Genomic DNA, 21,221 nt, shown 5'->3' on the forward strand with positions numbered 1-21,221 from the left:
TTGGTCCCACAACCCTGAGTTCCACACCCAAGCTGAAATCAAGAGTTGGTTGTTGAACTTACTGAGCCACCCAGGAGCCCTTGAAATCATTTGCTTTTGAAAATTAAACTTACCTTAAATGAGAACTTAAGCAGTACTGTTAATGCCATTAAAAAAAATTGTTTTTTGCTATATCACTTGATCTCATACTGCTTATCACTTTGAGGGAAATGATGCTGCACAGAAAGCTTAATTTTTCCTTTTTTTCCTGGTTTTTCTATAACAATAACGTAATAGCTTGTATTTGTTTCATCTTACTATGTGGAAGACCACATTGTACAGCTCTCCATGCTGTTCACTGTACATCTTGAGGTTGTACCATTCTCAGACTATGAAGTGGTTGGCATGTTCTGTGGCCCTATGTGCCAGGCACCATGCAGAGTGCTTTAGGCATAATTTAATCCACATGACAGCCCTGTGAGATAGGTAGTGTTCTCATCCCTACTTTCCAGAAGAAGGAGTAATAGCCTGGAGAAATAGAGGTTGATTAACTTTTAAGATCACACAATAGGTAAATAACAGAGCTGGAGATAAGAACCCAGGTAGCTGCTTCCAGGGCCTTTGAACTACAGTGTATTTACAGCAGTCTTTTTTTTTTTTTTTTTTTAAGATTTTATTTATTTATTTGACACAGAGAGCATGGGTAGGCAGAGCAGCAGGCAGAGAGAGAGGGAGAAGCAGGCTGTGCACTGAACAGGGAGCCCGATGTGGGGCTCGAGCCCAGGATCCCAGGATCCCAGGACTCCGGGATCATGATCTGAGCTGAAGGCAACTGCTTAACTGACTGAACCACCCAGGCACCCACCCACCCCCTTTTTTTAAAAACATTTTTACTTAGTTATTTGACAGAGATCACAAGTAGACGGGGGTGGGGGGCAGGCTCCCTGCTCAGCAGGGAGCCCCAAGCAGGGCTTGATCCCAGGACCCTGAGATCATGACCTGAGCCGAAGGCAGAGGCTTTAACCCACTGAGCCACCCAGGCGCCCCTACAGCAGTCTTAATTCAACTTTTGCATTGTACTCAAAAGGGTACTGTAGGGTTCTTTTTTCCCCACACACATTTAGTAAAAACATTCAAGCACTGGTTGTGTATGTCTTAAAGTTGCAGGTTAATAATTCTTATGTATTTTATTTTAGGTTAATGGGAAAGGTTCCTTATGGTGTGTTGATCCAGAATATAAACCCAACCTTATGCAGGCACTGAAGAAGCAACCTTTTTCCTCAGCATTGACATTTTACACCCCTCCTGCATCTCCACAAAGGTACAGGATCTTCCATATAAGTGTCAGTGGTTACTTAACAAGATTTCATTGTATGACATGAAAAAACCTAACAAAGTTGTATGGTTTGGGGGAGGAGGGGTTTATTGCATTGAGAATAATTTATGGGTAAGAAATTAGCCTAAGGCATTTTAACTTATAGTCTTAACTTGTGTTATTAGGAAATAGGATATTTGATAGGTGAGAACATAAATTTTGGAAAATATAGTCACTCCTGAGTATATTATAAGTAAACCCTAAAGAAAGTTATAATAATGATTTCAGGTACAAAAGGTTTGAATTATTTTAATTGCCTACAATACTAATGCGGACTAATGAAATGGAAAATTAAAAGTATATTTGAACTTTTTAAAATAAGATAATTAAGTTTGTCATTATAACATTTTTATGTATATATTTATTCCTTTTTCATTTTTTTTTAAAGATTTTATTTATTTACTTGACAGAGAGAGAGGTCACAAGTAGGGAGACAGAGACAGAGAGGGTAAGCAGGCTCCCTGCTGAGCAGAGAGCCCAATGCGGGCCTCGATCCCAGGACTCTGAGATCATGACCCGAGCTGAAGGCAGAGGCTTAAGCCACTGAGCCACCCAGGCACCCTCCTTTTTCTTTTTTAAGTTTGTTTTCTTTCACAGCACATTTAATATTTGAAAATTATGTTCACAGTCTCAAATTTTTAAATGTCTGACAAGTAAAATAATGCTTTGACTTTTTTATTTGTTTTGTTTCTGCTGGTAAATGTTGTATTTCCTTAGCTCTTGTTTTTAAACTCAGTGACTCCTATTGATCTTACAGCTTTCCCATTTTAAGTGAAAGCTGAAAATGATACTTAAAATCTGGTTTTCTTTCCATTTCCTAAAAAGCCTTCAGAATCTTTTTTTTTTAATCCTCTTATGTAAATTCATTTGAAAATGCCAGATTTTGTTGAGATACTTTTGAGGGTGGTCTTATAATGGTTAAAAAGCTTTTTAATAGAATACTAGATGGAGAATTTCAAACATACATAAAAGGAGGGAGAAAACTATAATGAACTCTTCAACTGCAATAATTATCAATATTTCCATATAGTATTTAATTTCTTAAACAATTATTAAATAACTTAGTTAATAATAATAATAAAGTTACTATTAAATAACTTTAAGTGGAGTGGCTGTAAGCTGAAATACAATAAATTGGGCTAAAGTTGAAATTAGTAATATATATCTACTCAGTGAGATCTTAAGCTTGTTTACTGGTAGATTAGAAGGATTATTGTCACAAGAATGATTGAGTGGTTTATCTTTATGAAATGAAACCTAGAAAACTTATCAGAGTTTGTATCTTCATTGTTTGAAACTTGGTATCTTCTTTATCAGTTAATGTTGGTGCTTGTGAGATATCGTAGTTTAAAAAAACAATTAAAATTTAGAAAGTAATGGTAAGTTCTGCTTATTGTCATTTATGTGTTATATTTAGCTATACTTTTTTTTAAAGATCAAATGAGGGAATTGACACTCTTGTATACCATCAAATATGCACTTTACTGTACCTTTCATAGGTTGCATTTTCATGATTATATCTTTTAGCTTTATCATATGTTAAATAAAAATGATTTTGTGGTTTAAAAACAGATAGATAAATGACAGCATAAAGATAATTTTTGACTTTAAGACATTACCTTAATATTTCTGGAAACATTTTCTCTTTCATTGTTTGGCAAAATGATAGTTCCATCTAACACACCTTTGTGTAGCACTTTCATGTCGTAATTGGTAAGTTAAGAAAAAGAATGAAATGTAGTATATGTAAAACTATTAATGCAAAACAGACTTATAATTTAGTTAGCAAACAGATTTTTTATGCTTTCACAGGTTTCAAAGAACAGAAGTAGTGTGTCCCAAAAATGATTTAATTTTTGGAATGAAAAAAAAAAAAGCCAAAACAGGACACCTGGCTAGCTCAGTCAGAAGAGCATATGACTCTTGATCTCAGGGTTTTGAGTTCAAGCCCCATGCTGGGTGTAGAAATTGCTTAAAACTAAAAAAAAAAGCCCAAAGTCCTGATCTCTTATGACTATAGCAAGTTTAATCTGATACTGATATTTCTTAATAAAATCAGGAACTTTATCTGTTTTGCCTTATTACCATACATTCTCTTCACACATTTGTTTTGATAAGCGCTTTCATTTCTGTGGTAACACCTATATGATATCATATCAAACTTAAAAACATCCAATACAAAACCAAATAGTAACTATTATGTATCATCTATTGCTGCAGGCATTTTAAATGCATTATTATTATTCATTACAGCAGCCCTTATGTGGGAGGTTTAATTATTCCTATTTTACAGATGAAGAAACTAAGAAATTAATTATTTTGCCTAAGAATGTCCAAATAGTTGTGATTTAATCTTGGATCTAATGCTCTTTCTGCTTTGGCAGACTCTTCCTAAACTGAATAGTATTAGCAAAGCAAACAAGGTAAAAATAGTTTGTGTTTTTTATTGTATAAATTGGTCGTATTTGTGACTAAGTTCTATAAAAAGTGAAACAAAGATTTGTATAAGCATATTTATCTTTATTTTTCAGTGGCTCTTTATCACCTCACTTCTTAAACTCTGTACTCAAGCAGAACCAGGTGCGAACCCTCAAAGGTATGTGTATAAAAACTTTATTATAAATTGTAACAGCTCAGGTCAAAAATCAGGATTTTTGGTTTATTTAATACTTTTCTAATTATAAAAGTATTACATGTTCATTGTAGAAGATTTGGAAAATAAAAACATTTATAGAAAAGAATTTAAATTTTAAGAAACAAAACTGATGAACATAGGAGAAGGGAAGGAAAAATAAAAAGGATAAAAACAGAGAGACAAACCTTAAGATACTCTTAGATCTAGAAAACAAACAGGGTAGGTGGACGGTTGGGGAGTGGAGTTGATGGGTATTAAGGAGGGCACTTGATGCGATGAGCACTGAGTGTTAAATGTTAAGTGATGAATCACTAAATTCTACCCCCAAATTAATGATAGACCATATGTTAACTATCTTGAATTTAAATAACTCCCACAAAAAAGAAACAAGCTTACTCTTTATAATCGTCCACATTTTGTTTTAGTTACTTTGATTCTTCTTACACCTTATACATGAGTAGATGTGTCTGCCTGCATGCACACACATACACACACACACACACATTTTTTTTCCAAATGCTAGGTTCATACTGTGTATAGTTGTATATTCCGTTTTTTAATTTCCTTTTGTGTATTTCTCCTTGAAAATTGGAAAATACTTCTTAGTAATACTGTCAGTATAGAGCTGTCTTTTCAAGCCTGTCTTAGTCTAGAATAGAGATTGGCAAAATATGCCTTGGGCCATATCTGGCCTGCCATGTGTTTTTATGTGGTCTGTGAGTTTATATTTATAAATAGTTGAAAAATAATAAAAATAATATCTCAAGGGATGTGAAAATTTACCATAAGAACAGAGTTAAGTAGTTGCAACAGAGATCTCTGTATGGTATCCTTGTTTTTGCCTCTTCTCTGACAAAACCTAAAATACTTACTGACCCTTTACAGAAGAAGTTTGGATCAGAATATAGTTTAGAGTATTTCTTTTATAGGTTAAGTGTAAAGAACTTTAAGGAGGGAGCAAGTTAACTTTCAGAATTTCATAGGTGACTTTTCTGAAGTATGTAAAAATTCTGAATTAGTAGTTTTTTCCCCCTAGTCATAATTAATATTTTAAGTTAGTGATGTAGTAACATAAGGTTTTCTAGCATTGTTGCTTTTGGGCCTAGAAATGTTTCTGTGACCTTTAAAAACAGAAATCCTTAGACCAGAGGTCTTTTCTGCATATCAGATGCATTTTGGCTCTTTGGAACTACACTAAGCCAAGCCTAGGAAGCTGTGTGATGATGGTCTGTAAAAATGAGTGAGAGAAGTGGTGTGAAAAAGCTGAAGAGAATTCTGCAAAGAAGTTAAGTGTATTGAGCGTATGTTCAGATTATGTTCTGGCTTAACATAATGCAAATATCCATTTTCTCCTTCCTGCATGGGTAGATGTGGTTTCTCTACATTTAGGCATGTAGAAACTACATATTTTTATTATCTCAATAAGTTCTGACCTTTAGTCTTTCAGGCTCCATTTATATACAGATTTTGAGAACATTTTCTTTGTGAATTCTGGGTTTATTTAGAATCTCTTCTTGCTCTTACTCCATTCTGTCCTGATTCTGCTGCTGCTTTTGGTGAGCAGACACTTCTACAGTTTTTTCTCCTTCTAGTTTTATTTTTTTAAAAAGATTTTATTTATTTATTTGGGAGAGAGAGGGAGAGAGAGAGCTAGGGGGTAGGGTAGAGGGAGAGACTCCCCACCAAGCAGGGACCCTGAAACGGGGCTCGATCCTGAGACTCCAGGATCAGGATCAAGATCTGAGTTAAAGGCATCTGCTTAACTGACTGAGCCACCCAGGCACCCCTCTCCTGCTAGTTTTAGCCGCAGTTTTTTATAACTAGAGCATAGCCCTCTCCTTCATCTAATGACTTAGACATATGGTGCGTCACCTCTCCAGTGCTGCTAATAGCTTACTTCCCTTCATCTCTATACTGGTGAGTCTTAAGCTTGGGGACATGGGGGCTTGGAGTTCCAGGTTAAAACAAATGCAGGCCTGTTGTGGAATAGAATATACAGTTCTCATGAGTTTTAGCAGAAAATACAAAACCACACAAAAACTTAAGAAAATTTTATATTTAAATCAGGTTGCTTTAGGGCCTAGACTTAAGAGGAAATTTGCTTTTTCTTCTCTCAGTGTTATTTCTAGAGAAAAGTTTGGGGAAAAAAACAATGCTAAATGGACTAAATATTCAACTGTTTATTCTACAAGTAATTGTTGACTTCCCACATAGTGCCGAAACAATGTGTGAGTACTTTGGGATATGCAGAGATAAAAGTGATCCAGGCCCTATTCTCAAAAACCATACAGTTTAGTTGAAAAAGGTTGACAAGGTTATGCAGAGTACTTTGGGGAAAAAGAAAGTAAGTTGGTGGGGTGCCTGGGTGGCTCAGTGGGTTAAAACCTCTGCCTTTGGTTCAGGTCATGATCCCAGAGTCCTGGGATTGAGCCCCGAGCTGGGCTCTGCTCAGCAGGGAGCCTGCTTCCCTTCCTCTCTCTCTGCCTACTTGTGATCTCTGTCTGTCAAATAAATAAATAAAAATCTTTAAAAAAAAAAAAAACAGGAAGTAAGTTGGCAAAGTAAGCTTAGAGGTAGATCAGGAAAGGCCCCTTAGAAAAGAAAGTGGTGCTTGAGCTGGACCTCAGAAGTTGGGGAAATACTTGACCTTGTTGAAGGGTATCTGCTAGGAACTGCAGGCCAGTGAGTGTGGTTGAACCCTAGGATTATAAAAGACAATTTGGCAGCGTTGGTCCACTGACTGTAGATGTGATCATTTAGCATGTGCAAGCCAAATGAAGTTTAAGCGAGCATTAGTCAAGTCACGGAGAACTTACTTAGCATTATGTGTTGAACTCCTATATAATTACAACATTAGTTAGCATTGAGTTCCTTACTACGGTACTTTGAATGCATTATCTCATTTAGTCCTTATAATTCTTTGAGGTATTGTTACCTACTTTTACAAATAAAGTTTGGAGAAGATTGGAGTGATTAAGTAACTTTCTCAAGGCCACATCACTAGTAAAAGGCATACAAGGAATGCAGAAACTCTGATACCAGAACCTGTACTCCTACTAGGTATGAGGCACTGGGGGAGCTACTGAAGCACATTAAAGAAGGAGGCAACATTGTCAGTTTTGTGTTTTATAAAGGTCACTTAGGTGTCATTGAGTTCCAGTATTAGAATCCAGTATTAGATTTATCTCTCACTTCACAGACTCGTCTTTACTAATCATTATAATAAAGCTACGTTTAAACACATAAGAGCTACAGGAGAACTTGTTTAGGTGTAGAAACTCCAGAAATAGTTACTATCACCCAAAGTAGGTATAGCAGTTTGTTTAAAGTCTAGTTGTCTTTCTTTCTAACCTTACAATGACAAATTTTATATACCAATGTATATGTTATAGTAGTTTATAACAGAGGGCGGGAGGCACAGGGATCTCTTACTGAGATAGCAAAACAAAATCTTTTTTGTCAATATTTTGGTTTGTTGTGGATTTAGAATAAATTCATCTGCTTAAGAAATATTTATGGAGTATACCTGTGGGCTAGGCACAAGGATACATCAGTTAACAAAGATGACAAAAATGGAACTTTACTGAATTGTGGTATTTATACTGAAGTCATAGTATACTGCAAATATAAATATATATCTACATATATAAATATATACATATTTACATATATAAAATATACATATTTATATATATAAACTTTAGATGGTTAATGATGATGTTAGGGGCTAAGTACAAATCTAGATTCAAATTTTAAGATTCTAAATTAGCATAATTTTAATCTATTTTTATTTTTATTTATTGATTTGATAGAGAAGACAAGTAGGCAGAGAGGCAGGCAGAAGAGAGGGGGAAGCAGGCTTGATCCCAGGACCCTGAGACCATGACCTGAACCAAAGGCAGATACTTAACCCACTGAGCCACCCAGGCACCCCAACATAATTATTATCTTAATAGAAATGAAACTAAACCAGTGGTCCAAGGAGCTTACAGTATTGGCAGTTTATCAAAATTGCTCTCCTCTATTAAAGAATCACAAGAGACAGCTTCTCTGTTTGGATGCTTTATAAATGTATATGTTAGCTTTGATAGAGCTAGGAAGTCCTTATAGTTATTACTGAGCTTATAATCATTTAAATTCTGCCTCTATGGTTCTCATATCATTCCTTAAGCAAATGGATTGAGAATCAGGTGACAGAGACCTGTCAGTTTGTGTAATAACCCTTAGTTTCACATAGGTGAACCTAGTGTCTTAGAATTTTTTTCTCAATTATTATTAGTAATTTCCCAGCATCAAGGCTAAGAAACTATAAACCAGGACATACAAATTAACACTTAGGACAGAAATTTGTTGGAATCAGATATTAAATCAGTAGCATGTTTTCAACTCCAGTCAGAACTATGAAGGAAAAAAGAAAAATAATATGACTTTGAACTAAGTTGGCTTTTTTAATCACTATTTGGATGGCTTTCATGAATCTTAATGACAAATGACTTTCAACTAGAAGTGAATTATTTATTTAATCTAAATAGTGTCAGAGAAAATGTTTATAAAAGACTTATAAAAGAACCAAATTTATTCATTATGAACTGGATATGCTAGGTAATAGTATGTCTTTAAAAATACAGAGCTACATTTTAAATAGCTTAAAGTATTATCAGTGAAAAAAATAGCATGAAGCATTTTCAATTGTGACAATAAACAACTAAGTATTCAGTTTAATACCAAAACAGATTGAGTACTCTAAATAAAAATTGTAAAATCTTTGCAGAGAGTTTTTGGTTTTTTTTGTTCTAAAAAGTTCAAGATTGTACCTTGGACAAATAATTGGTAATCAGGTATGCTTGATTACTGAGTGTTTAGGGTCATTTTTCTTGGAGTGAAGACATTTTTCTAGAGTTAGTTGGCAAGTCATTATGGGAAGCATCCTTAAAATGCTTGAAACCAAACAAATTACACATAGATAAAATCGTTTTGCAGGGAAGTTTTTGGTTTCATAAAGTTAATTTCATGTGGGAGAGTTCAAATTAATTTGGTTATAATAAATCTATTACAAGAAATAAATGCATTTAAGGTACACTTTTCCTGTCCTCCTACTATTACAAAAATAGTATCTAATTGTGTTATCATTAAATATTTGGAAACTAAGAAGAGAAGTGGTGTTCATGCAGCTTTTTAATGTTGTCCAGATAAGTCTCACCAATTTTCTTTAGTTTTAAATATTATTTTTAAGAAACATGACTCCTTGAATTCTAATGGAAGTTTCTATAGGAAGTTAAGCTAGAGATACACTAATTTTTTTGTTAAGATTTTATAGGTACTTCATTTGTAAGATTATAAATTTTCTGAAATTGTTTCCTCATTATAATGCTTTTCTGAGTTAGATTCTCCCTCAGCATCACTTCCTTTTTTTTTTTCCCTTAATGAAATTGGTAACAAGGTAGCCCTTTTTTTTTTATTAAAAGACAAATTATTTCCTGGAACAGGAAACTCTCTGTCAGGGCTTTTATATAACGCCATGCAAGATGTCCCCTGTGCAAGGCCACTTGGCTGAGGCAATGAGTGGGGTCTGAAATTCAGCCCACGCTCCAGTCTTCAAGCTGTGTGCCTTCACACAGGGAAGCATTCACCTGGAGGCAGACTTGCTTTTTTCCAGTTCACACAGAGCTACAATATGGGCTGGAGTCTGCACCTTTTCTTCTTCAAAGACGTGTTGGAATACTGAACTCTATCAAATTATAGTCAGGTCTCATTCTAAAAGAAATGAGAGAAAAGAAAGATCTCTCTTTTAGAGATCTTTTCTTGGCCATGACATGAGAAACAGTGATTCATAATCTTTTTACTTACTGTTCTTCCTGCCTTGAAATATTTTTCCTTCAGATAGCTACATGACTTCTTTTTCTCATCTCCCTGAATCTGTGCTCAACACTTGCTTCTTGAAGCCTTCTCTAACCTCTGTATTTAAAGTGCAGTCACCCTTCCTAACACTCTCTATCCCCCTTCTGCTTAGTTTCTCTCCCTAATATTTGTCACCTTGTAACATACTGTGTTTTAATTATTCCTTTGTATTCTGAGAGGTTAGGGGTTTTCCTGTTTAGTTTTTTGCTGTATTCCCACAGCCTGAAATGATGTCTAGCTCATAAAGTATACTCATTTTATTGAATGAATAACAGAATACAGAATTTCCAGTATATTCTGTAAATTGCACAGAATTTCCTACTCTAATCATGGATACATGGATACAAGTATTAATGATTGATAATTGATAGAGAACAAATTGAAGGCCTAGGTTCTAGAAGTAGGCTATAGAGAGGTTCAAGCCCCACCTCCCCTAAAGACCTGTCCATGTCTGTTTTTTTTTCATTTTTCAGATGGAAATGCTAATAGTATCCACATCATAAAGTTGTGAGGATTAGATGAGTTAGTAATACTCAGAACATGCCAAGCCCATTGATACCCAACATCAGTAATTTGGTGCTAATTAGCTTAATCTAAGGAAAGGAGGGCAAAGAGGTCAATACTTTATTATTTACACATTTTTCAAGGACCTGCTATTGTTCCAAGGATTGTGGAACATAAATAAGACAGGTTCCTACCTTAATTGGGAAGGCATTCATAGAGATTCTTGCTTCATGAGGTCACAGTTTATTGAAGGGGAAAGAGTAGTATTAGGTACTTCATAACAACCATCTTCTGATTTACTGAAGCCTATTCGGTAAAGTCAGTAACAGTAACTTTTTCTGTCTTCACAGAGTTTATGGTCAAGTTGGGGAGAAGAGAAGTCAATATTTTTATGGCTTTACTGTCTAAAATAACTTTATAATTAGGTATTACAAATAAAATGGAAAACATTAGAATAAAAATTTTCTAGCTTTGAGATAGAAATAGGAGGTTTCATAATCTGAATCTTACTTTAAACATCTTTATGATCTAAGATTTCTCAGTATTTTCTAACTTTTCCTTCACGTTCGGTTATACCATATTACTTTTATTTAATTACAGTTATTCAGAATAATAGATCACCAAGATGGAGAGGAACTTCTAGCAGAAAAGTGATATGAGAGCATAATAACTTTATCTGGAGTAGAACCTGCTGATTTTACCAGCCTTTTAAAGTTCATTTTTCTTATGGAATATCCATAATTCTGTTTGACCTCTTACGAAGTCTCTAGTACTTGTGGGCTCATAGATAATTATGATTAAAAACATTACTAATACTCTTGTACCAGCAGTAATTATTTATGTAGCATTTGTAAACTCACATGATCTAGACTGACCAAATATACATATTTCTAACTCCTGTAATTAGTATGTAATTAATGCAGTACTTCATAACTGCAGATACACACAGATAAAGATATTTTTTACATGCTATAAAGTGTAGGGGAACCTCAGTGGCTCAGTTGGTTGGATGTCTGACCTTTGGTTTCGGCTCAGGTCCTGATCTCATGGGCCGTGGGACTGAGCCCTGCCAGTGGGAGTCTGCTTCAGTATTCTCTCCCTCTGGCCTTCCACCTGCTTGCACTCTCCCTCTTTTCCTCTCTTTTTCTGTCTCATTCTCTCTCAAATAATCTTTTTCTTAAAAGGTAAAAATTCTAAAAAGTAATAGTGCCTTAATGTACATTTTTAGTCAAGTACAGTTGACCCCTGAACAATGCAGGGGTTAGGAGTGCTGACCCCTGCCTCCTTCCCCTATACAGTTGAAAATCCATGTATAACTTGATTCCCCAAAATCTTAACTACTAATAGCCTACTGTTGACTGGAAGCCTTAGTGATGACATACACAGTTGTGAACACATATTTTGTATTTTTTATGAATAACATACTGTTTGCTTATACTAAAGTAAGCTAGAGAAAAAATGTTACTAAGAAAATCACAAGATTTTATTATCTGGTACTTCTCAATTCTCCTTTACTCGATACTATCCACAAAACTGTTCATAATTTTTTTATTAAAGATTTTTATTTATTTATTTCACAGAGAGAGAGAGATCACAAGTAGGCAGAGAGACAGGCAGGGGCAGGGGTGGGGGAAGTAGTCTCCCTGCAGAGCAGAGAGCCCAATGCGGGGCTCTATCCCAGGACCCTGAGATCATGACCTGAGCCAAAGGCAGAGGCTTAACGTACTGAGCCACCCAGGCGCCCCATAAACTGTTCAGAATTTTAAGTGAACAAAAACAGATTGCAGAATAATATGTCTCATTTTGTTTTTTTTGTGTGTGTATGTATTTAAGTAAAAGAATATATACCAAATCTTAACACTGGTTACCTTTACAAATACTTATAATAGCTTCTCTTTTATAAAGAACATTAATATTGTTACTCTCTTCCTTTTTCAGAATCTGATATTGATGCTGCCACTGCAATGATGCTTTTAAATACTTCTATAGAACAAGGAATTTTAGAATGTAAGCAATCATGCCATTCTTCCTAAAATACATTTTTGTGAGTGCTTTTTCAAATGTAATTTAGAATATAAAATATTTAAATATTATAGGCAGAATTGTTTTTTCTAACTAAATTGTGTTTTCATTTGAATTACTTAGTTTCCATTTTATTGTATTTCCCTTAATATATGTGAGCAGTTATGAGATTGAAGTTAATACTGTGATATTTTTACATGGACCAGGAAACAAGGAAATAAATAGCATGTGTAGAAATTAAAGATGAGAATTTAAAAGTAAAAATGAAAGTCATAAATAACAAAATATAAGAAATTTATATATAAATATAAGAAGTATAATATATATAACTATAAGAAAAATACAAGAAATTTATAACCTTGGAATTGGAAAACCCTTTAGATACTAAGTGCAAAATCCATAAAAAAAACATAGGTAAATTTAAACATCAAAATTCTGTAGTTCTCACAACAAAAGGTATTTGTAACAAAAGTCACACAAGGAAAACACTTGAGAGAACATTTTTTTACTATGTATATAATAAACAAAGGGTTAATATTGAGTATATGTAAAAGGACTCTACAAGTAAGAAATAAGAAAGATATTCAGAAAAGCCAATATATGAATTAGGCGGGTCTCAGGGAAGGAAATAAAGTGGACAACACACATTTGAAAAGATATGCAGCTTCTCTAGAAGACAGGGAAATGCCAAATGAAACAATACTGAGATACTACTTTTTTTGCCCATGAGATTATGAAAAATTAAAATGATAATATTAGGTTTTAATTGTGAGAACTGGATATTGTTGAACACTGTAGGATGTAAGTAAGTACAACCATTTTGGAGCACAATTTGAAAATACCAGCCACAAATACAAATCAAACCACAGTGAAATCTCCTACTAATTAGAATGTCTAGTATCAAAAAGGTAAGAAATAACAAGTGTTGATGAGAATGTAGAGAAAAAGGGAACCTGCTATTGGTGGGAATGCAAATAGGTGCAGCCACTATGAAAAACAGTATGGAGATTCCTCAAAAAACTGAAAATAGAAGTACCATACCATCCTGTAATTCCACTCTGGGTATTTACCTGAAAAAACAAACACTTAATTTGAAAGGATACCTGCACCCCTGTGTTTATTGCAGCATTATTTGCATAGCCAAGGTATGGAAGCAAACATCTTCTGTCCATCATCAGTAGATGAATGGATAAAATGTGATATATATACACAATGGAATATTACTCCACCATAAAAAAGGAATGAAATTTTGCCATTCTTGACAACATAAATGGACCTAGAGAGTTTTATGCCAAGTGAAAGAAAGCCAGGGAAAGACAAACTGCATATGATTTCACTCATATATGGAATTGAAAAAACAAAACAAATGAACAAACAAAAAACAAAAGCAGATGCCTGGGTGGCTCAGTCCATTACGTGCCTGACTCTTGGTTTCAGCTCATGTCATGATCTTGGGGTCCTAGATTGAGCCCTGAGTAGGCTCCATGCTTATGGGAGTGTGCTTGTCCCTTTCCCTCCCCCTCCACCCCTCCCCTCACTCCTCTCTGTCTCTCAAATTAATAAAAATCTTAAAAAAAAACAGGCACCTGGGTGACTCAGTCAGTTAAGCATCTGCCTTTGGCTCAGGGCATGATCCCAGAGTCCTGGGATCAAGCCTCATGTCACGCTCTTTGCACAGCAGGGAACCTGCCACTCCTGTTTGTACACTTGTGTGTGTGTGCGTGCTCTGTCAAATAAGCAAAATCAAGAAAGAAGGAAGGAAAGAAAGAAAGAACAGAAACAGACTTACAAGAGAACAAACTGGTGCTTGCCAGGGGCAAGGAAGGTGGAGGGATAAGTGAAATAAGTGAAGGCAGTTAAGAGGTTACAAAATTCCAGTTATAAATCACAGGGGGATGAAAAGTACAGTATAGGGAATAGAGTCAATAATATTGTAAAACTTTATATGTTGACTTTACTTACATAATGTTTAGAATTATCAAATCCCTATATTGTACTCCTAAAACAAATGTTAAGATTGTATGTCAACTATACTTCTGTTAAAAAAAAAAATACCAATTATAATTCAAAATGTATATATCCTTTTACTTAATAAATCTGTTTCTTGCTATTCTAGAAGAATATTTGCATATGTGTAAGAAAAGGCATCTAGAAGGATTCACATTGCAATATTATTCATAGTGAAAAATTGGGAAAACCTAAATATCAATAAGAAAATGGTTAGCTCAACAGTGGTACATTCTTATTGAGGCATTCTCTACAAACAGCTCAAAATAATTATAATTTTCCTGGAAAGGTCAAGTCATATCATTAAGTGATTTTAAAATGTTTCAAGTTAATACCAAAGGATGGCATATAATGTCTAAGTAAAAAAAGAAACAAGTGAACAAAAACCTACAGAACTTTACTAACCCTAGAATTCTCACTACTCGTTTAAATGGTCTGTTCTTGGCAATCAGATGCATTTGACCTATTGATGGAAGTGTTTTTTTCCACAGGTGAGAAGCCTCTTCCTCTTAAAACAGCAATGCAAAAAAAGAGGAGTTACAGCAATGCCTTTAATCATGCCAGTACTGTGCGATTGCAAGAGAGTGATTCTTCGGCCACGAGCATTGATCCAAAAGAAGACCACAATTACAGTGCGAGTAGCGTGGCAGCACAGCGCTGTGCATCCAGGTCTAGCGTGTCTTCTCTGTCCTCCGTGGATGAGGCATATGATTTCATCCCAAAGAGTAGCCATGTGGGAAGTGATGGCAGTGAAGGATTTCGCAGTGAAGAAGATACAGATGTTGATTATGAAGATGATCCTCTTGGAGACAGTGGCTATGCATCACAGGCTTGTGCAGATACCTCTGACAAAGGACAGCCAGGCAAAAAGATGCGCAAACAGTTATGTCAAGAAATTGATGAGGAGCTCAAAGAGGCAGCTGGATCTCTGCTCCACCTTGCTGGAATCCGTACATGTCTGGGTTCCCTAATAAGTACTGCAAAGACACAAAATCAAAAGCAGCGGAAAAAATAGAAATACTTATTAGTGTGAAATTATTTTCAAGTGTGGCAATACTCTTCTACTTAATTCTTTACAAGGGATATCAAAGCCATAATGGACTTCTTTTGGTTTGGGGTGGGGGAGGGGTGCTAATTACCTGTTTATTTCGAAACATTTGTTTTAATCTTTATTAAATAATTGCTGTTAGGACCATGCCCAACCATAGATACGATGCCAAGTCCTAAAAGCTAATTTTTGTAATAAGTGTCTTTAAAATTTGGAAATTTTTTTATAGGAAAATCCACAGCCTATGTCTTAAAACTTGTAGGAAGTATCTTTTATTCTGTTAATATGTTAAAGTGTAAGAATTGGCAACTCTGTAACTTTTTCTCATTTTCTTTTCCAATCATTTGTAATTAGCTATAGTTGCTGATCCAGCCAAAAATGTTGCTGATGTCTTTCTCACATACTTCTCTCTGGACACATGCAACCTAGTAGAATGAGATTTTGATTTTTTATTTTGTCTTAATTTTTGTTTTTAATTATTTTTTGTTGAAGCATGGAAAAACTTGAATATAAATTGGAAAAGGTCCTAGATGTCTCAAAAGCTCCTTTTGGTTACATAGGCAGGAAGTACAGCAAAGAGTTCTTAAAATTTAGAAAAGGCAGTTTTGTGGTAAAATTTCATCTAAGAACACTCCAATTCCTATTACAATATTATCTTTGATTTTTTTTTCTTCCCAGATGTTGCATAACATTTATTGGGGCCTTTTGTTTGTTCCCAAAGTGCTTTGCAATCATTGTTTGAATTTTAGCCACTAGCTGTCTTTGTTGAGTAGAAACAATCCAATGAGAGGATATAGCCATAAAGTGTGTTATGGGGTTAACACCCATTTTGACACACTTTTTGCAATAAGAGAATCTTTCATGTGTTGTTAAATGGACTGCATTCTGGGAATTTTGTAGTAGGAATGGAGTGTAATCTAATAGAAGTATTTTGAATAGTTACTACTTATGTCCTTTTAAATAAAGATAGATCATTTAGGAAAAAACTTCCATCCAAGGTTTGTATGAATTAAGTCTGTATGTATTCCTAATTAAATTTAAAAGGATTTAACAAAACTATAGAGACAAAGTACCTATCGATTCTCGGCCTTTTGGCTAAGATCAAGTGTGGAGTTTCAAAATTCATATACAATTAAATCTTATACAGTATACCCTTTGGGGGAGGCAGTTATAATATATGTGCCATTTATTCCATGCTAAAAGATTTTATATTGCTGTTCCAAAGGTGCACTGACTAAGGCTTTTAAGTATTTGAACAAATCTGCTTCTGTGAGACATCTTTCCATATCATTTTTATGGTTTGACTTTATTATTTAGAAAGAACACAGGATACTAATAAAACTAAACTTACTCATTATGTATATATTTTTACAGTGGTGGAAGCAACTTTCCAAAAGTTTAGTCTTATCTCATGGTACATTCTGTTTTATAACAATGAACTTGTTTTCATTTTTCTGATAATTTCGTATATCCATACATACATACGCACATAGATACATAGGCTCATGATTTGGGTTGGTTACTTCAGCTGTTTCTATGACTAAAATGTTTTATTGGATTTTTTTTTTAAGAGATACTTTTATTTTAACTTGTAAATTTTATTTGGGCAAAACTGTTGAATGAGAAGCATAATGGAAAACATCTTTTTCAATTGGCAAAACTTTAAGCCAGGGATAACAACATTAATATTACCTGTCCTGTTTCCATGCTCATTGTAAATGAACTTGAATAGCCATGTTAATAGTATCAGTGCTGTTGAAATACAGTAATTTTTAAATTTGTTGATGATGAAAAATAGTTCTTAAGTGTGCAGGATGAGGTATTTGGGGTTTTTTTCTTTTTTTCCTTCTTCATACATGTCACATCTACTACAGAAAATGGCTAATCCAAGTCGGTACCTTTTGCTGTAGACAGTGACTGTAACACACACAAACAAATGCTTATACCACAGTATAAACAGCACACAGATTATAAAAATCACTTTAATAACAATATCTTAAAGCTGTTTACAGTGGCCCTTTAGATAGACATTAGTAAAAGTGTGTTTCAGTGATCTGGTTCCAGTGTATTTTGTTCAACGAAATTCTGTACCACAGATGTTCTCTCTGGTTCCTGTCCATTAGGTAATTACTCTTCGTAAGCAGAGGAAAATGTTCTAAGGTAAGGAGGGGGAGAGTTGTTCCCTCTTTAAGAGGGATCTTCAAAATTATTTTCATTTAATATAAATAACAATAATATTCTACACAATTCTTATACAGAATTCAGTGCATCACTTTCCATTTGCTGATTTATCAAAGCAGTTATTTTCAAGGGGAAGTAGCTTTTTAATTATGATTCCCCCATTATTACTTCCATAGATATTATGATCCCATTCCTCAGGTGTGTTAAGATAAAAACATGGCTAATAACCACCCAACTAAGGAAAGTCATTTCAAGTCCTATGGACTGGAAATTGTATTTCTAATAATATATTAACAAGAAATTATACTGTAATAGAAACAGTTTGGCAGTCCCAGAGAGGTTATATATGTTCCAGCATATTTTAAGACTGTGATTTAAACTAACATAATTTGCCTTACATCAATACAAATTGTTATAGCCAATTCCAGTTTATAATAGATATCTAGTGAAAGTTTTGAGTCAGCACAATTAATCTTTATCTTTCACATCCCAAATAGAATCAGTGTTTCTTGAATATAGGTTTTTGAAATTTGTTTGTGCAATATTATTACTAAATTGATATTTTATTTTACCTATCAAATTCAGAGAAAGAAAACATTACTTGTATTCATGGAAAAGATAATTATTGGTGGATTGCCTCCTTTTTTCCACCTTTGAGCCTTTCCTTTCCTCCCTAGAGCCAGCATGACTTCCCTTAATGTAGATACCCCTGTATATAATAAGGTTTGGAATATATATATTTTTTTCTTTTGCTACTTTCTGAGGCATTATGTAAAGGGTTCATACTAGGTGGTCAGTTAAATATATGTAAGCACGAATTCAAAGGTAGAGAAAGCGTTGAGGGAATGTGTGTCTTCATAGACCAGGAGGCCTTTCCTAGCAATTTAACCAACAGATGTGAATACTTCACAAAGCTATAAAGACTTTTGTCTTAAATACTACAGTAACTTAACAACCATTTGTGAAGACCATAGCATTTAATTAAAGGCTTTCTGGTTTACATATACTTTACAGGTTTTTTTGTTGTTGTTGTTAATTTGAAATGTGTAAGCTTTGATTTAAACAAAGTTTACTTCACTGTGTTAATGATGTACTCAAAATATTTATTGAAAGACAAAGTAGAGTATTTTAATGTTATACCTGCCATTTTTTCTTAAAGCACATTTTTTTGCATCTAACTGCCAGTGCCATTGTCAAAACTTGTTTTTATAATTGTTGTACATTTCTTAGTAAACTAAGTGCTTCAAGTATTATGTTGCCATCATATAGTGTATAAAAATGTATAATTGCCAATTCACTGTAACTATTATTTATTTTTAAATGAAAGTGTAATGCTTTCTGATTCAAGAAATTTGAGTTGTTAAACTGGTTTCCTTATCCTCTTTTCTAATGTAGCATAAAAATTGCCCTGAGTTTGAGTTATAACTGCCAGTAGATGACCAGTCACAAGTGAACCACTTCTCAGTTGCCAGTCTTCACTCATATTAAAAGCAACCTAACAGATACTTAGTTTTTGTATCTAATCTCTGATTATTAAAATGTTTATAAAGTTTATTTTTACCAAAGAGATGCAATTCATTATGATAAAGTATTGCAGAATAAACCTTGTTTTATAACATTGTTGTACTTTCTCTGTTCTTTTGGGGTGGCTAGTTAGATATAAGTGGCTCATACTTCTACATACACATGCCATTTCCATTTTGGTGTTACAAAGCTGAAGTTACACAAATGAAAAATTAAGTTTTAATTTCAGAATATTTGTCTTTTTTTAAAGTGTTGTTTTACCTGGTTTTTACAGGCCATTTTAGTAATTTTGAAAGCTAAAATAGTGTTAATTATTCTCTTCCTGAAGATGAACTTTTCATATATATTTTTTCATATACATATGAGATATTTTGAAATATAAGAAAAATTGTGCAGATAATGAAATTAAGATTATTTCTAAATATAGTAGTGTTGTTACTTCAACAATATCCAGTACTACTGTGTGTTTAAAAATTGGGGCATCCGGGACGCCTGGGTGGCTCAGTTGGTTGGGCGGCTGCCTTCGGCTCAGGTCATGATCCCGGCGTCTTGGGATCGAGTCCCACATCGGGACTCCCCTCCTTGCTCGGTGGGGAGCCTGCTTCTCCCTATGCCTCTGCCTGTGCTTGCTCTCTCTCCCTCTCTCTCTGACAAATAAATAAATAAAATCTTTAAAAAAAATAAAATAAAAATTGGGGCATCCATTATAAAATGAAATAATGGACAACCAACATCTTAATGTTAATCCCCTCACCCCCTACTTCCCTTTGAAATTCTGTGCTGGAAATTTAAATGGTATTAGCTATGTGGAGTTGTTTATTTAAAATGAGTCAAATGAGACAGCTGTATTGATTGAAAACTACCACACTCTCTAAGCCCTCCTTCCAAAGCATCTTTTTGATATACAAAATTATTTACCAAACATAGGCATTTGGGACTCATGTATTTATTCCTTAAGAATGTTATTCTCGTTTTTGGTAGGGTCTTTGCCTGGTTTAGGGATCAGGGTAATGCTGGCTTCATAGAAAGAATCTGGAAGTTTTCCTTCTGCTTCAATTTTCTGAAACAGCTTCAGGAGAATAGGTGTTATTTCTTCTTTGAAAGTTTGGTAGAATTCCCCAGGGAATCCGTCAGGTCTTGGGCTCTTGTTTTTTGGGAGGTTGTTGATCACTGCTTCAATCTCGTTACTAGATATCGGTCTATTCAGGTTGTCAATTTCTTCCTGGTTCAATTTTGGGAGTTTATAGTTTTCCAGGAATGCATCCATTTCATCTAGGTTGCTTAGCTTATTGGCATATAACTGTTGATGATAACTTCTGCTGATTGTTTCTACTTCCTTGGTGTTAGTTGTGATCTCTCCCTTTTCATTCATAAAAATAGAACTTCCCTATGACCCTGCAATTGCACTACTGGGTATTTACCCCAAAGATACAGATGTAGTGAAAAGAAGGGCCGTCTGTACCCCAGTGTTTATAGCAGCAATGGCCATGGTCGTCAAACTGTGGAAAGAACCAAGATGCCCTTCAACGGACGAATGGATAAGGAAGATGTGGTCCATATACACTATGAAGTATTATGCCTCTATCAGAAAGGACGAATACCCAACTTTTGTAGCAACATGGACGGGACTGGAAGAGATTATGCTGAGTGAAATAAGTCAAGCAGAGAGAGTCAATTATCATATGGTTTCACTTATTTGTGGAGCATAACCAATAACATGGAGGACATGGGGAGTTAGGAGAAGGGAGTTGGGGGAAATTGGAAGGGGAGGTGAACCATGAGAGACTATGGACTCTGAAAAACAATCTGAGGGTTTTGAAGGGGCGGGGGTGGGAGATTGGGGTACCAGGTGGTGGGTATTATAGAGGGCACAGATTGCATGGAGCACTGGGTGTGGTGCAAAAATAACGAATTTTGTTATGCTGAAAATAAATAAAAAATAAATTAAAAAAAAAAAAGAATGTTATTCTCGGGGCACCTGGGTGGCTCAGTTGTTAAGTGTCTTAGTTGTTGTTAAGTCTTGGGATCAAGCCCCAGAAGTGGGGGTG

General features: G+C 34.6%; 1 protein-coding gene across 4 annotated transcripts in view; it reads left to right on the plus strand.

Moving 5' to 3' along the window:
• The window catches only part of FOXN2 (forkhead box N2), a 67,486-nt gene extending 48,219 nt beyond the window's left edge, over nucleotides 1–19,267 (plus strand). For all 4 annotated transcript variants that reach the window (XM_044263900.1, XM_044263899.1, XM_044263901.1 and 1 more), the window contains exons 3-6: nucleotides 1,176–1,300; nucleotides 3,886–3,950; nucleotides 12,330–12,398; nucleotides 14,912–19,267. In XM_044263900.1, the coding sequence (XP_044119835.1) occupies nucleotides 1,176–1,300; nucleotides 3,886–3,950; nucleotides 12,330–12,398; nucleotides 14,912–15,435 (783 nt within the window). In that variant the 3' untranslated portion in view covers nucleotides 15,436–19,267. The remainder of the gene's footprint in view (nucleotides 1–1,175; nucleotides 1,301–3,885; nucleotides 3,951–12,329; nucleotides 12,399–14,911) is intronic.
• The last annotated feature ends 1,954 nt before the right edge of the window (nucleotides 19,268–21,221 follow it).

Source organism: Neovison vison, chromosome 8 (assembly GCF_020171115.1).
Source record: "Neovison vison isolate M4711 chromosome 8, ASM_NN_V1, whole genome shotgun sequence".
Classification (NCBI taxonomy): domain Eukaryota; kingdom Metazoa; phylum Chordata; class Mammalia; order Carnivora; family Mustelidae; genus Neogale; species Neogale vison.